Source organism: Procambarus clarkii, chromosome 4, assembly GCF_040958095.1.
Source record: "Procambarus clarkii isolate CNS0578487 chromosome 4, FALCON_Pclarkii_2.0, whole genome shotgun sequence".
Lineage (NCBI taxonomy): Eukaryota > Metazoa > Arthropoda > Malacostraca > Decapoda > Cambaridae > Procambarus > Procambarus clarkii.
This window is the reverse complement of record NC_091153.1, coordinates 18,956,441-18,974,162: the sequence shown is the minus strand read 5'-3', so window position 1 is coordinate 18,974,162 and position 17,722 is coordinate 18,956,441. Positions and strand designations below refer to the sequence as shown.

The following is a 17,722-nucleotide window of genomic DNA, read 5'->3' as shown; positions in this document are numbered from 1 at the left end:
TGATCAAGCAGGTGGGGCGGCCAACCACAGGGAAACAGCAAAATCACTCAAGTACAGGCGACTGGAAGGTCAATACCTCTTTGTTCCCATAGCGTCTGAGACGCATGGCCCCTGGGGCAAGAGTGCCTTGGGATTTCTCAAGGAATTGGGTTCCAAGCTCATTGACGTCACCAGAGACCTAAGGGCTTCCAGTTTTTTATTTCAGCGTCTCAGTGTGGCGATCCAGAGGGGAAATGCTTGCTGCGTCCTCGGTTCCTGTCCAGAAGCGGAGGAGCTTCAAGAGATCCATAACATTTAGGCATTTGTCTTGTATGTTTTGTAACCTTTAAATACACAATAAAGGAAAAAAAAAAGGGAAGGGGGTGGTAGGAGAAAAGCACACAGAAACGGTATTGGAGGGGACCTACATTCCCTCCAATGCGTTATGTGTGGTTTCCTCCGAGGCTATGGGTCCCCCTTCTTCCAGCCAGAGGTGGTACTCCCTTCCCTATTTATAATTATTAAAAAAAAAAAAAAAATATATATATATATATATATATATATATATATATATATATATATATATATATATATATATATATATATATATATATATATATATATATATATATATATATATATATATATATATATATATATATATATATATACATTAGGGGTATCACCTCTGGTGCAATTGCAGGGACCCACATCCTCGAAGAAAAAAACAAAGAGCATTCAGAGTAGATCTTGTGGAATCTCACTGAATATTTCATTCTTTTCCTCTCCTACCACCCTATTATTTTTTTTTATTTTTTTTTTATTTTATTGCAATGCTATAGTTTACAGAGAACACACACACACACACACACACACAAGTATATAACAATTAAACAATCAGCGTTCGAAGACCTCGTCCAGCTCCTCGGAGGTTGGGTGCGTACCCAGGATACAGCACGCATTTCCCCTCTGAACTGCAACACTGAGGCGCTGGAACAGGAAACTGGCTGCTCGTGGGTCTCTAGTTTTCCCAATCAGTTCCTCACCCACCTCCTTTAAAAAATTGAGTGCACATTTACCCCAGGCGCCCAGAGTCTCAGAGCCTATCGGCACGAACCTTTTTTTTTTTTTTTTTTTGAGATATATACAAGAGTTTTTACATTCTTGTACAGCCACTAGTACGCGTAGCGTTTCGGGCAGGTCCCTGGAATACGATCCCCTGCCGTGAAGAATCGTTTTTTCATCCAAGTACACATTTTACTGTTGCGTTAAACAGAGGCTACAGTTAAGGAATTGCGCCCAGTAAATCCTTCCCGGCCAGCATACGAACTGAGGTGTATACTGAGGTGCAGCGTTAACCTCTAACAACATTCTAGGTCTCTGTACTTGTGGATTTTCTGGGTCTCCATGAAGGTGGCTGCCCCACCTCCCTCCGTTGAGCTGTAACATAAATAGGTATCAGCCAATGTAGATGCACAGGTGTAATCCCATACGACCTGTTTACCTTCCTTCCATGGCTGCAGGGTGACTCCATATATTATATATATATATATATATATATATATATATATATATATATATATATATATATATATATATATATATATGTCGTACCTAGTAGCCAGAACTCACTTTTTGGCCTACTATTCAAGGCCCGATTTACCTAATAAGCCAAGTTTTCCTGAATTAATATATTTTTTCTAATTTTTTTCTTATGAAATGATAAAGCTACCCATTTCATTATGTATGAGGTCAATTTTTTTTATTGGAGTTAAAATTAACGTAGATATGTGACCGAACCTAACCAACCCTACCTAACCTAACCTAACCTATCTTTATAGGTTAGGTTTGGTTAGGTAGCCGAAAAAGTTAGGTTAGGTTAGGTTAGGTAGGTTAGGTAGTCGAAAAACAATTAATTCATGAAAACTTGGCTTATTAGGCAAATCGGGCCTTTCATAGTAGGCTGAGAAGTGAGTTCTGGCTACTAGGTACGACATATATATATATATATATATATATATATATATATATATATATATATATATATATATATATATATATATATATATATATATATATGACAATGTCAGACCACGGAGGAAAATGAAACAGGAATTTCCTTAAGTACTTTCGTATATTAAATACATCTTCAGGAATGATCTGATCATTCCTTCTGAAGATGTATTTAATATACGAAAGTACTTAAGGAAATTCCTGTTTCATTTTCCTCCGTGGTCTGACATTGTCACATTCTTAATCACGTGTTTATTTTCGTGATTTACACACACTTATATATATATATATATATATATATATATATATATATATATATATATATATATATATATATATATATATATATATATATATATATATATGTCGTACCTAGTAGCCAGAACTCACTTCTCAGCCTACTATTCAAGGCCCGATTTGCCTAATAAGCCAAGTTTTCCTGAATTAATATATTTACCATAATTTTTTTCTTATGAAATGATAAAGCAACCCTTTTCTCTATGTATGAGGTCAATTTTTTTTTATTGGAGTTAAAATTAACGTAGATATATGACCGAACCTAACCAACCCTACCTAACCTAACCTAACCTATATTTATAGGTAAGGTTAGGTTAGGTAGCCAAAAAAAGCTAGGTTAGGTTAGGTTAGGTAGGTTAGGTAGACGAAAAAACATTAATTCATGAAAACTTGGCTTATTAGGCAAATCGGGCCTTGAATAGTAGGCTGAGAAGTGCGTTCTGGCTATTAGGTACGACATATATATATATATATATATATATATATATATATATATATATATATATATATATGTATATATATGTCGTACCTAGTAGCCAGAACGTCGAACTTGGCCTACTATGCAAGGCCCGATTTGCCTAATAAGCCAAGTTTTCCTGAATTAATATATTTTCTCTAATATTTTTCTTATGAAATGATAAATCTTCCCATTTCATTATGTATGAGGTCAATTTTTTTTTATTGGAGTTAAAATTAACGTAGATATATGACCGAACCAACCAACCCTACCTAACCTAACCTAATCTATCTTTATAGGTTAGGTTAGGTAGCCGAAAAAGTTAGGTTAGGTTAGGTTAGGTTGGTTAGGTAGTCGAAAAACAATTAATTCATAAAAACTTGGCTTATTAGGCAAATCGGGCCTTGCATAGTAGGCTGAGAAGTGCGTTCTGGCTACTAGGTACGATATATATATATATATATATATATATATATATATATATATATATATATATATATATATATATATATATATATATATATATATATATATATATATATGTCGTACCTAGTAGCCAGAACACACTTCTCAGCCTACTATGCAAGGCCCGATTTGCCTAATAAGCCAAGTTTTCAAGAAATAATTGTTTTTCGACTACCTAACCTACCTAACCTAACCTAACCTAACTTTTTCGGCTACCTAACCGAACCTAGCCTATAGAGATAGGTTAGGTTAGGTTAGGTAGGGTTGGTTAGGTTCGGTCAAATATCTACGTTAATTTTAATTCCAATAACAAAAAATTGACCTCATACATAATGAAATGGGTAGCTTTATCATTTCATAAGAAAAAAATTAGAAAAAATCTATTAATTCAGGAAAACTTGGCTTATTAAGCAAATCGGGCCTTGCATAGTAGGCTGAGAAGTGCGTTCTGGCTACTAGGTACATATATATATATATATATATATATATATATATATATATATATATATATATATATATATATATATATATATATATATTTTAATATAGTTTGTGAGGGTACCACCTCTGGTGCCAATGTGGGGACCCATAGCCTCGGAGAAGAAAATAAAAAGTATTCAGAGGAGACCTTGTGGTTTCTCACTGAACACTAATATTATCTTCTCCTACCACCCCCATTCTTTTGTATATATATATATATATATATATATATATATATATATATATATATATATATATATATATATATATATATATATATATATATATATATATATATATACACATATATATATGTATATTTATATTCCGTGTTGATTATTTTAATTTTTCGTTTAGTTATATTGTTTGGTGGAGAAAGCAACACAACCCATCTCATGTAATGAAGTCATCGAATCTCAGAATTTTTTTGAAATGTTGTCTTGTGAGAGGTGTTTGGCTCCTCGCCTAACGTATACAACCATTCACTAAACCTGTTTGATTAATTTACCATAAATATTATTATCTAAAACGATTGGGTTAACTCACCAGCATTGTCGAGTACGTCGAGGTCTTGAGGGTACTCCAGGAGCTTCGTCAGTATTGTCGCTGATCCGCTGGAGCCCGCCAGCATCAACGCTGAAGTTCCATCTGTCAACAATTGTTAATAGGAGCTGGAAAGTAGTTTGGGGGTGAGAAGTGTGTGGGGGTGAACAGGGTGTGGGGGGGTAAGCAGTGTGACAGGTGAGCAGTGTACTCACCTAGTTGCACGCACCTAATTGTGCGTGCGGGGGTTAAGCTTTGGCTCTTTAGTTTCGCCTCTCAACCGTATATCTACTGGTGTACAGATTCCTGAGTTTTTCAAGCTCCATCATATCTACATTTGAAACTGTGTATGGAGTCAGCCTCAACCACATCACTGACTAGTCCATTCCATTTACTAATTACTCTGACACCGAAAAAGTTCTTTCTAACGTCTTTCTGGCTTATTTGGGTACTCAGTTTCCACTTGTGTTCCCCTGTGCGTGTACCACCCGTGTTAAATTATCCATCCTTGACTACCCTGTCAATTCCCCTGAGAATTTTGTATGTGGTGATAATGTCTCACGAGGTCCTTCTGTCTTTCAGCGACGTGAAGTGCAGTTCCATCAGCCTTTCCTCGTAACTCATGCCTCTTGGTTCTGGGACTAGCCTAGTAGCATACCTCTGACCTTTTGCAGCTTCGTCTTGTGCTTGACAAGGTACGGGCTCCATGCTGGGGCCGCATACTCCAGGATCGGCCTTACATACGTGGTATACAAGGTCCTGAAAGAATCCTTACACAGGTTCTAGAAGGCAGTTCTGATGTTAGCCAGCCTTGCACACGCCGCCGATGTTATTCTTTTGATGTGGGCTTCAGGAGACAGGTTTGATGTAATATGAACTCCTAGAACTTTCTCACTGTCCGTTTCGGGAAGGTCTTCATCTTTCAATCGGTATCCAGTATCTGGTCTCCTATTTCCTCTATCTAGTTTCATTACCTTAAATTTACTCGGGTTGAACTTTAGTAGTCATTTGTTGGACCATTCCTTCAATTTGTCTAGGTCATCTTGTAGCCCCATACTATCTTCCTCTGTCTTAATCCTCCTCATAATTTTTGCATCATCATCAAACAATGAGAGGAACGAGTCTATTCCCTCTGGGAATAGAGTGTGTGCAGGGGTGAGCAGTGTGTGTGGGTTGAACAGTGTGTGAATTTGAGCAGTGTGGGGGTGAGCAATGTGAGGGTGAGCAGTGTGGGGGGTGAGCAGTGTGTGAGTGAGTAGTGTGTGGGTGAGCAGTGTGTGGGGGTGAGGAGTGTGGGGGTTAGGAATATGTGGAGGTGAGCGGTGTGTGGGTGAGCAGTGTGTGGGGATGAGAAGTGTGTGTGGGGGGGGGGTGAGCAGTGTGGGGGGTCCCTGGGGATGGTGGGTGTGGGGCATCGGGTCTTGCTTGGCTCTAACAGAAGGTAATTCATATTTTTTGTCGTAAATATTGTGTTAAAGGACTAGAGTTAAAGAACAGTCAGTCTGGGTTGAGGTCACTGTTGTTAAAGCACGATAATACGTTTGGGCCAAATTGAAGTGTGAAACCATTGCATCCATGCAAGACTTTCCTTAACTCTTTCAAGTCATAAGGGTACATAAAGCCTATACTAAAAAACAGTGGCCCTGTCGTATGCATGTTGCAACAGCAGTTCAGCCAGACTTAAAAACTAAGAACAGGCCAGGAGGCCAGGAGTTGAACTTGGTTGTCAGAGGCTATTGGAGACGCATGCCGTACGGGAACTTTTTATAAGTCATGGGTGCCGGTCCCTCATTACCCCCCTCCCATGGCCATGACAACCCCTTGGAACCCCTTAAATTTCCTGGGACCCCTTGGAACCTCTTGGAACAACAAGACCAACAACTACTGCATTAAGAAACAACATAACTAACAACTAATACAATAAGCATGCACCTCACTAACAACTACTACAACAGCAACAAAATCACCTATAACTACTAAAATAAGCAACAACATCACCCACAACTACTACAGTAAGCAACAATACCCATAACTACGGCAATAAGCAATAGCATCACACACCACTACTGTAATTGCAAAAGCTTAAATTGCATTCCCTGGAAAAGCGAAGAGTTAGGGGTGACATGATAGAGGTTTACAAGTGGATGAATGGACATAACAAAGGAGATATTAATGGAGTATTAAAAGTATCAACACAAGACAGAACGCGAAACAATAGGTATAAATTGGATAAGTTTAGATTTAGGAAAGACTTGGGTAAATACTGGTTCAGTAACAGGGTTGTTGATTTGTGGAACCAATTACCACGAACCGTCGTGGAGGTGGGGTCCCTCGATTGTTTCAAGCGTGGGTTGGATATGTATATGAGTGGGATTGGGTGGTTATAAATAGGAGCTGCCTCGTATCAATGGCATTGCATATAACCATGCAATGCCATTGCATTGCATAGTTATATCCATTCTATAGTACAGCGACCAAAACTGAACTGCATAATCTAAATGGGGCCTAGCCAGAGCAAGATATAGCTGAAGAACAACACCAGGTGTCTTGTTGCTAACGCTTCGATTAATAAATCCGAGTGTCCGATTTGCCTTATTACGAACATTCATGCATTGATCCTTTTGTTTTAAATTCTTACTAATCATAACTCCCAGATCCCTTTCGCAATCCGACTTCGCAATCTCAACACCATCTAGCTCGTATCTTGTAACTCTATCCTCATTACCTAGCCTCAAAACTTTACATTTATCAGCATTAAGCTGCATCTGCCAATCTTTTGACCATTTCAAAACCCTATTTAGATTAACTTGAAGTGATAGTGAGTCTTCTTCCGTGTTAATTTCCCTGCCGATTTTTGTATCATCGGCAAATTTGCAAATGTTGCTACTCAAACCTGAATCTAAATCATTTATATATATTATAAACAACAGAGGTCCCAGGACAGAGCCTTGAGGCACTCCACTAACAACATTATCACACTCTGACTTTACGCCATTTATACTAACTCTCTGTTTCCTTTGGAATAGCCACTCCCTAATCCAACTTAATATAGCACCCCCAATACCATGAGCCTCTATTTTTTTTAATCAGTCTTTCATGTGGCACTGTATCAATAGGCAAGAACAACACCCACTAGAACTACACTAAGCAACATCACCCACAACTACTACAATAAGCATCAACGTCACCCACAACAACTACAGAAAACAAAAACATCATCCATCACTAGTACATAGGCAACATCACCCGTCACAACTACAATAAGAAAGAACAACACCCACAACTACTAATAAGCAACAATAAGCACCAACATCTCCCACAACTACAATAAGCAACAACGTTACCTAAAACTACTACAATAAGCAACATCACCCCTCCACTCCTACAATAAGCAACAACATCACCCCACCACTCGTACTATAAGTAACAACATCACCCAAAACTTCTACAATAAGCAATATCACCCACCACTTCTACAATAAGCAACAACAACACCCACAACTGCAACAATAAGCAACAACAACGGGTGTGTACGTACCATTATCCTGTAAGTTGACATCGCTCCCTGATTTCAATAAGTTTTCCATGGCCTCTACATTCTTGTTCCGTATCGTATACATTAACGGTGTCATGCCTGAGGGAGAAATGACATGGGAAATGTTATATTATGGCTGGAAGAATGATATTATGGCTGGAAATGGGAACATACTATTTGTATTAGTGCCTAAGAAATGAAGTATGATGAGCTAGGAATGAGACCCTAATGCAGAGGTTTAAGACAGTCATAGATTTAGAAGCACTGGAGGGATTCCGATCACATGTAGGACTCTTCCAATAATGGCAGATGGAAACGAATGGTTGTGTAGAGCACTTGGTATTAATTGCTTACTGAACAAATATTGAAAATGAAATGTAATATCATTCAATGATGATTAGGAACGTTTCTGGGAAAGGAATGATATGTATGCTTGAGATGGGGGTTCATTTATGGTTCAACAACCCTAACCCCAGATGGGCTGGGGTTGTTGAGGTTGCCAACTTGTTGGAATCTGTGGTTGGAGGGGTTTGTTTGGGTTTAAACTGTCAGTAGATAGTTGCATGGGAATGGATATGGGAAAAGGAGACACTAAAAGTATGTGCAGGTGGGGGAAAAAGAATTTGTTTACAAGGAAGGAGAAGGGCCTCACAATTGCAAGACACTGAAGGTAAATTACACTGACAATAGGAGCCTAAAAAATAAAATAAACGATTTAAATGTTTTTGTCTACAAGGAAACAGTTATTATTGCAATTACCGAAACATGGATGAATATAGAAAACAGGGGACTATTTGCTGAGTATCAAATAAACGGATTTAAACTATTTCATACAGATAGACATATTAGACGAGGAGGAGGATTAACAATACATCTCAGTGAAAATTAAAATGCTGTGTCGAAGAAGGAATCTAATCTGAGCCACATACACACAGAAACTATTTGGTTAGAATTAAACGAAAAAGGACAAAACTATAATAATATGAGTTATATATAAGCCACCAAACTTGGACAAAATGGAAGCAGAGCATATATGGGAAGAAATATCTAGAGCACCTAGGTCAAACAGTATTTGTATCGTTGGTAACTTTACTTTTAGTGGAATAAACTGGTTTAACAAAACATAGACAACTGAAGCAGAAGATTTTGTTGAATTAATTGACGTTTGCTTCGTTAAGCAACACATTAAGGAACCAACGCAGGAAAATTATATTTTAGACTCGGTGTTAACTAACAGGGAGACACAAATTAATGACATCGAAACAAGGAGTGAGCTAGGGAAAGATCACAATGGAATCAGATTTAGCATAGAATGGAATAATTTGTAAGAGAGAATTCTGTTAAAGTGCCAGATTTCCGAAAAGCTGTTTTTAATGAACTCGAAATGTTTTGGGTGTAATAAATGGGAAAATCCTGGGCATGGGGCGTAGACCGGTCTTGGAGCTAAACGTGAACCTAGCGTTGGGTGACGTAGCAAGGGATTACAATGTGGATTCAAAATATAAAATATTTAAAAAATTCAAATCAAAGCCCAAAACCTAGTATACCATATCAATTGATTAGATCGAATAACAATATCCCCCAAATGAATACCTATGGGTATGAAAAAGCCGTCTCTTGGTCGTGGAATTGCCCATAGGTCCTCCATATAACATTATAACCGAAACCAGGATAATCAAGAAACTAATAACGTTATATGGAGGACCTATGGCAATTCCACGACCAAGAGACGGCTTCCTGAACCTTGCAGGAATCAACCTCACTGAGGACCAAGTCACTCTCCTAAATCTGGGCATAATCTGTCACGTTATGTCCAGACCGAGTGAGATGGCCCGGAAAGTAGAGTTGGAAATTCTGTTGGACGACATATTCGACCTCGAGACACAAAAGAAGGTCACTACCAAAGATACCTTACAAGCAGAACTTATTGCCATATACTGCCATATACGGTTTCAAGCAGAACTTGAAACCGGCCATATACTGCCGGTATGCTGACGACATTTTTACACATGTACCTGATGTCAGACATCTGCAGGAGCTGAAGGAGGCATTTGAGCAGAATTTTGTGTTGCGTTTCACTTACGAGATGGAGAAGGATGGGAAGCTGCCCTTTCTAGATGTAACAGTCATGGAAAGGAGCGGAGGTTTCCACACTGCAGTCTACACTAAGGAAACAAACATAGGAATGTGCCTCAATGCCAACAGTGACTGCCCAGACAGGTACAAGAGGAGTGTTGTTAACGCTCATGTCGACCGTGCTCTCAGCCACAGCTCAGGATGGAAGCAAGTCGATGAAGAACTCTGTAGGGTAAGGCAGGTCCTAGTCAACAATGGGTTCTCCAATGGTTTCATCGAAGACATCATAAGAAGGAAAGTGAAATGCCATGCAACCTCTGAAGAGACAACTTACACAACACCTATACCCCCTATTAGACTATTTTACAGGAACTTCTTTTCCACAGCTCATAAAACGGAGGAAAGGGTCCTGAAAGATATTGTTAATAGAAACGTTATCCCTACAGACAAAAATCAGAGGATATAACTGACGATTTACTATAAAACCAGAAAAACGGCCAGCCTACTCATGAGAAACTCTCCAGACACAAAGCAGAACGCTTTAAAAGAGACCAACGTCGTCTATGCCTTCAAATGCCCACTTGGGGACTGTAAGCTCCAAAAAAACCAGTATATAGGCAAGACAACAACATCTCTTTCTAGGCGTTTAACGATGCATAAGCAACAGGGCTCCATTAAGGAACATATAATCTCTTCCCACAACCAAACCATCGCCAAAGAAATCCTAGTAAACAACACAGAAATCATCGATAGATACAGCGATAGCAGACGGCTTGACGTTTGCGAGGCACTGCACATTAAGAAGTCAACACCAGCAATCAACAGCCAATTAATGCACAACTATATTCTACCCACCTCAAGACTCCGCTCCAATATAGAAGCATCAAGAAATATGGACCAATAGGCTTTCTACAATCACTTCCATTTCAATACCCATTGTTTCCTGTTCTGTCTTGTGTTGATGAAATTAATACCCTATTAAATACCACCTCACCCCATCCACCTCACTCAAATGTAGATATAAACAAATCGGAGATGTGAAAAAGTAAGATTAATAATTCTAACACGAATTTTCTCAATCTTTCGTACATTTCTTTTCACTGTTGGTGGTAATTCAAAAATCAATTCTCCAAAATTCATTTTTATTTCAAGTCTGACGCGACACTTGAGCGCGTTTCGTAAAACATATTACATTTTCAAAGACTTTAGTTAACACATACACAACTGAATAGAACTTACACATCTAAGATTTGTTTATATCAACATTTGAGTGAGGTGGATGGGGTGAGGTGGTATTTAATAGGGTATTAATTTCATCAACACAAGACAGAACACGAAACAATGGGTATTGAATGGAAGTGATTGTAGAAAGCCTATTGGTCCATATTTCTTGATGCTTCTATATTGGAGCGGAGTCTTGAGGTGGGTAGAATATAGTTGTGCATTAGTTGGCTGTTGATTGCTGGTGTTGACTTTTTAATGTGTAGTGCCTCGCAAACGTCAAGCCGTCTGTTATCGCTGTATCTATCGATGATTTCTGTGTTGTTTACAAGGATTTCTCTGGCGATGGTTTGGTTGTGGGAAGAGATTATATGTTCCTTAATGGAGCCCTGTTGCTTAAAGTCTTTGAAAATGTAATAAGTTTTACGAAACGCTCTCAAGTGTCGCGTCAGACTTGAAATAAAAATGAATTTTGGAGAATTGATTTTTGAATTACCACCAACAGTGAAAAGAAATGTACGAAAGATTGAGAAAATTCGTGTTAGAATTATTAATCTTACTTTTTCGGTCATATTTAATAATATATATATATATATATATATATATATATATATATATATATATATATATATGTATATATATATATATATATATATATATATATATTATATATATATATATATATATATATATATATATATATATATATATATATATATATATGTATATATATATATATATATATATATGTATATGTATATATATATATATGTATATGTATATATATATATATATATATATATATATATATATATATATATATATATATATATAATATATATTTATATTATGAATAACACAATTATTTTATATAATTACCTCTCTCATTCCAGGTCTAAATTATTTACATTTGAATATATTTACACGTAACCAACAATCTCCACAAGTGCCCAAGGCGAGACTCACTCCTGGTCATCTCAACACAGTGCAGACAGTGATGAACACACGCCAACGTTTGATCTGACACTCACTACATAGCTTCATAAGCCAGACAGGATCACAGCAGCCCGGGCCTGCATTACTGCTGGGGGACTAAGATGGTGCAAGGGAAGGCTCCTGCAGGTGTGGGGTGACTGTGCGGGTACCCACCTGTACCGTCGTGGACGTCCAGGTGCGCCCCAAGGTTCACCAGGGCTGAAAGAACCTTATCCTTGTTTAAACGAGCTGCTGCTGTCAGGGCCAATTCACCTGTGGAGGAAGAGAACGGAAAAGATATTAACTTAACGCCATCACCAATACTCATCATTCGCTCTTCAACTCAAATATATCTCTACAAGTTAGCCGTTCCTCGGAAAACATTTCTTTCTCAAGAGTATTTCTTTCCTCCTTAAAAAATTCTTCCTCCAGTATTTCTTCCTCTCAGTATTTCGTCCCTCAAGTATTTCTTCGACAACACTTAAGTAATCATATGTGACTGTCAGATGGGAGCAATGAGACCGTGAACAACTTCGAGAGTGGCACTCACATAGTTCAGGCATTAATTAACAAATATTGGCATGATTAAACTTGCCACTCACAAATACCATTCAGTCAACATTATCACCGTCTCCCACTACAATACCTAGAACACTTAGCACGTCACTCCACAATACCTAGAACACTGATCACATCACTCTACAATACCTAGAACACTGATCACGTCACTCTACAATACCTGGAACACTGATCATGTCATTCTACAATACCTAGAACACTGATCACGTCACTCTACAATACCTGGAACACTGATCATGTCACTCTACAATACCTAGAACACTGATCACGTCACTCTACAATACCTGGAACACTGATCATGTCACTCTACAATACCTAGAACACTGATCATGTCACTCTACAATACCTAGAACACTGATCACGTCACTCTACAATACCTAGAACACTGATCACGTCACTCTACAATACCTAGAACACTGATCACGTCACTCTACAATACCTGGAACACTGATCATGTCACTCTACAATACCTAGAACATTGATTACGTCACTCTACAATACCTGGAACACTGATCACGTCACTCTACAATACCTAGAACACTGATCATGTCACTCAACAATACCTGGAACACTGATCATGTCATTCTACAATACCTAGAACACTGATCACGTCACTCTACAATACCTGGAACACTGATCATGTCACTCTACAATACCTAGAACATTGATTACGTCACTCTACAATACCTGGAACACTGATCACGTCACTCTACAATACCTAGAACATTGATTACGTCACTCTACAATACCTGGAACACTGATCACGTCACTCTACAATACCTAGAACACTGATCACGTCACTCTACAATACCTAGAACACTGATCACGTCACTCTACAATACCTGGAACACTGATCATGTCACTCTACAATACCTAGAACATTGATTACGTCACTCTACAATACCTGGAACACTGATCACATCACTCTACAATACCTGGAACAATGATCACGTCACTCTACAATACCTAGAATACTGATCATGTCACTCAACAATACCTGGAACAATTAAAAGCCAAATAGACAGCAATGTTATTTCTGAAAGAAAGAATGTGATTGAATTTAATAAGACACAAGTAGCGAATATTAAAGCACTTTTAGCAGCTATATTCCCTAAATGATGCAACAGTCAACTGGTGTACTGATTCCACAGTACATTGTGTTCAGTACCTCGGGCATTATCTTCGTCTGTTGAAGGAGGCGGGTAAGACGAGGTGCAGCTGGGCCAACCCGTCCTCTTGATAAAACGTCATATTTTGCCGTATACTCTCCCTAAGGCCAAAAATTGTCGTTCTGGAAAATGGTATCGGCTTGCGAAATTGACATACTGTCCTGTTTTATGTTTTGGATCCTCTGGTAGGTTAGGATAAGGGCACTTAGTACGACAGTTCTTGTAGTTCGGAAATCTTAGGAGGACGGACTGGCTGATCAGGGATATGTTGAGGTGTGATACTGGTCAGGGAGGTGTTGAGGTGTGCTGTTCGTCAGGGATGTGATGTGGTGTGCTGCTCGTCAGGGATGTGTTGAGGTGTGCTGCTCGTCAGGGATGTGTTGAGGTGTGATGCTGTCCAGGGATGTGATGAGGTGTGATGCTGGTCAGGGATGTATTGAGGTGTGATGCTGTCCAGGGATGTGTTGAGGTGTGATGCTGGTCAGGGATGTGTTGAGGTATACTGCTGGTCAGGGATGTGTTGAGGTATACTGCTGGTCAGGGGTATACTGTGTGAACACCAAGGTGCAGACCCGCGTGATGTCAGCTGAGGACACCAACAACAACAACACCTTACCAGAGGGGGTGGCGTACTCCAGGTCGACGCCCTTCTCCCGGAGGTACTTCACTCCATTCACAAAGTTCGCTGCCGTAGCCACCAGGTGCGGTGTGTACCCTGCAAAATATACCTCTCATCAGGCTGTACCTGTTTACACCTCCAGGAACAATATATATTTACCCATAAGCTCCTTATACATTAATGTATTTTGCATGTGTAATAAACTAAAATGGGAAACCTAGCGAAGCCTGGAGAAGTTACCTCTCACTTGCGTATTTAGGCAAGTCAATGTGTGTGAATAGAGACACAAGTTTCACCATCATAGAGACACAAGACACACGACACACGACACAGACACGAGACAGACACAGACACAGACACACAACAGAGACACAAGTTACACCATCAACTGATTTAGAAATGGCAAATGAATTTAATAGCTCTTTTTCATCGGTTGGTGCTAACCTTGCCAGTAAAATCCCACAGACTCAGACACATATCAACACATATCTCTCAGGTAGCTATCCAAACTCTCTTCTCCTTTCACCAGTCAAATATGAGGTAATTTTTTTTTATTGGAGTTAAAATTAACGTAGATATATGACCGAACATAACCAACCCTACCTAACCTATCTTTATAGGTTAGGTTAGGTTAGGTAGCCGAAAAAGTCAGGTTAGGTTAGGTTAGGTAGGTTAGGTAGTCGAAAAACAATTAATTCATGAAAACTTGGCTTATTAGGCAAATTGGGCCTTGCATAGTAGGCTGAGAAGTGCGTTCTGGCTACTAGGTACGACATATATATATATATATATATATATATATATATATATATATATATATATATATATATATATATATATATATATATATATATATATATATATTTATTTATATATATATATCTTTTCACTGTTGGAGGTAAATCAAAAATCAATTCTCCAAAATTCATTTTTATTTCTAGTCTGACGCGACACGAGCGCGTTTCGTAAAACTTATTACATTTTCAAAGACTTTAGTTCACAAATACACAACTGAATAGAACTTACGCATCTCCGATTTTATATCTACATTTGAGTGAGGTGGAAGGGGTGATGTGGCATTAACACAAGACAGAACAAGATGTGGCATTAATAGGGTATTAATTTCATCAACACAAGACAGAACAAGAAGTGGTATTAATAGGGTATTAATTTCATCAACACAAGACAGAACAAGAAACAATGGATATTGAATAGAAGTCTTTGTAGAAAGCCTATTGGTCCATATTTCTTGATGCTTCTATATTGGAGCGGAGTCTTGAGGTGGGTAGAATATAGTTGTGCAATAATTGGCTGTTGATTGCTGGTGTTGACTTCTTGATGTGTAGTGCCTCGCAAACGTCAAGCCGCCTGCTATCGCTGTATCTATCGATGATTTCTGTGTTGTTTACTAGGATTTCTCTGGCGATGGTTTGGTTGTGGGAAGAGATTATATGTTCCTTAATGGAGCCCTGTTGCTTATGCATCGTTAAACGCCTAGAAAGAGATGTTGTTGTCTTGCCTATATACTGGGTTTTTTGGAGCTTACAGTCCCCAAGAGGGCATTTGAAGGCATAGACGACGTTAGTCTCTTTTAAAGCGTTCTGTTTTGTGTCTGGAGAGTTTCTCATGAGTAGGCTGGCCGTTTATCTGGTTTTATAGTAAATCGTCAGTTGTATCCTCTGATTTTTGTCTGTAGGTATAACGTTTCTATTAACAATATCTTTCAGGACCCTTTCCTCCGTTTTATGAGCTGTGAAAAAGAAGTTCCTGTAAAATAGTCTAATAGGGGGTATAGGTGTTGTGTTAGTTGTCTCTTCAGAGGTTGCATGGCTTTTCACTTTCCTTCTTATGATGTCTTCGACGAAACCATTGGAGAAGCCGTTATTGACTAGGACCTGCCTTACCCTACAGAGTTCTTCGTCGACTTGCTTCCATTCTGAGCTGTGGCTGAGAGCACGGTCGACATATGCGTTAACAACACTCCTCTTGTACCTGTCTGGGCAGTCGCTGTTGGCATTTAGGCACATTCCTATGTTTGTTTCCTTAGTGTAGACTGCAGTGTGGAAACCTCCGCCCTTTTCCATGACTGTTACATCTAGAAAGGGCAGCTTCCCATCCTTTTCAATCTCGTAAGTGAAACGCAGCACGGAACTCTGCTCAAATGCCTCCTTCAGCTCCTGCAGATGTCTGACATCAGGTACCTGTGTAAAAATGTCGTCAACATACCTGCAGTATATGGCCGGTTTCAAGTTCATGTCGACTAAGACTTTTTGCTCGATGGTACCCATGTAGAAGTTTGCAAACAGGACACCTAGGGGAGAACCCATGGCGACCCCATCTACTTGCTTATACATGTGCCCATCCGGGCTCAAGAAGGGTGCCTCTTTAGTACAAGCTTGGAGTAGTTTCCTCAGAATATTTTCTGGTATGTCAAGAGGAGTACAGGCTGGATCACGATACACTCTGTCGGCTATCATTCCGATTGTCTCGTCCACAGGTACGTTGGTAAACAGCGATTCTACGTCCAACGAGGCTCTTATCCCTGTGGCCCGTGTGCCCCGCAGTAAGTCAACAAATTCCTTTGGAGACTTCAGGCTGAAGGCGCAAGGAACATAAGGAGTCAGCAGGCCGTTGAGTCGCTTCGCCAGTCTGTACGTGGGTGTGGGTATCTGGCTAATGATTGGCCGAAGTGGGTTTCCAGGCTTGTGTGTCTTGACATTTCCATACGCATATCCAGGTTTATATTCCCCAATGATCTTTGGCAGGTGGAGTCCGGATTTCTTGGCGTTCACAGTTTCGATCAGTTTGTTGACCTTTGCTTTTAATTCGGCTGTAGTGTCCTTCGTTACCCTTTGGAACTTAGTTTGGTCAGAGAGTATGATGTTCATTTTCGCCAGATATTCGTCTTTTTTAAGAATGACATATATTGGCGACTTGTCACCTCTCCTGACAACTATCTCCTTGTTCTCACGAAGGCTTTTAGCTGCCGCTTTAAGCTCGGGGGACATTATGGTGCTTCTGTAGTTGCCTCGATTCTTTCCTCCTTCTGCAATAAGTTCTGCTTGTAAGGTATCTTTGGTAGTGACCTTCTTTTGTGTCTCGAGGTCGAATATGTCGTCCAACAGAATTTCCACCTCTACTTTCCGGGGACTACTTACAATTCCACGACCAAGAGATGGCTTCCTGAACCTTGCAGGAATTAACCTCACTGAGGACCAAGTCACTCTCCTAAATCTGGGCATAAACTGTCATGTTATGTCCAGACCGAGTGAGATGGCCCGGAAAGTAGAGGTGGAAATTCTGTTGAACGACAT

At 39.2% G+C, this 17,722-nt stretch overlaps 1 protein-coding gene across 2 annotated transcripts in view; it reads right to left on the bottom strand.

Annotated features, from left to right (window-relative positions):
- LOC123751082 (ankyrin homolog) overlaps positions 1 to 17,722 on the bottom strand; it is a 138,078-nt gene that overhangs the window by 69,842 nt on the left and 50,514 nt on the right. For both annotated transcript variants that reach the window (XM_069333154.1, XM_069333148.1), the window contains 4 exons: positions 14,406 to 14,504; positions 12,216 to 12,314; positions 7,773 to 7,868; positions 4,238 to 4,339 (listed from right to left, as the gene is read on the bottom strand). In XM_069333154.1, the coding sequence (XP_069189255.1) occupies positions 4,238 to 4,339; positions 7,773 to 7,868; positions 12,216 to 12,314; positions 14,406 to 14,504 (396 nt within the window). The remainder of the gene's footprint in view (positions 1 to 4,237; positions 4,340 to 7,772; positions 7,869 to 12,215; positions 12,315 to 14,405; positions 14,505 to 17,722) is intronic.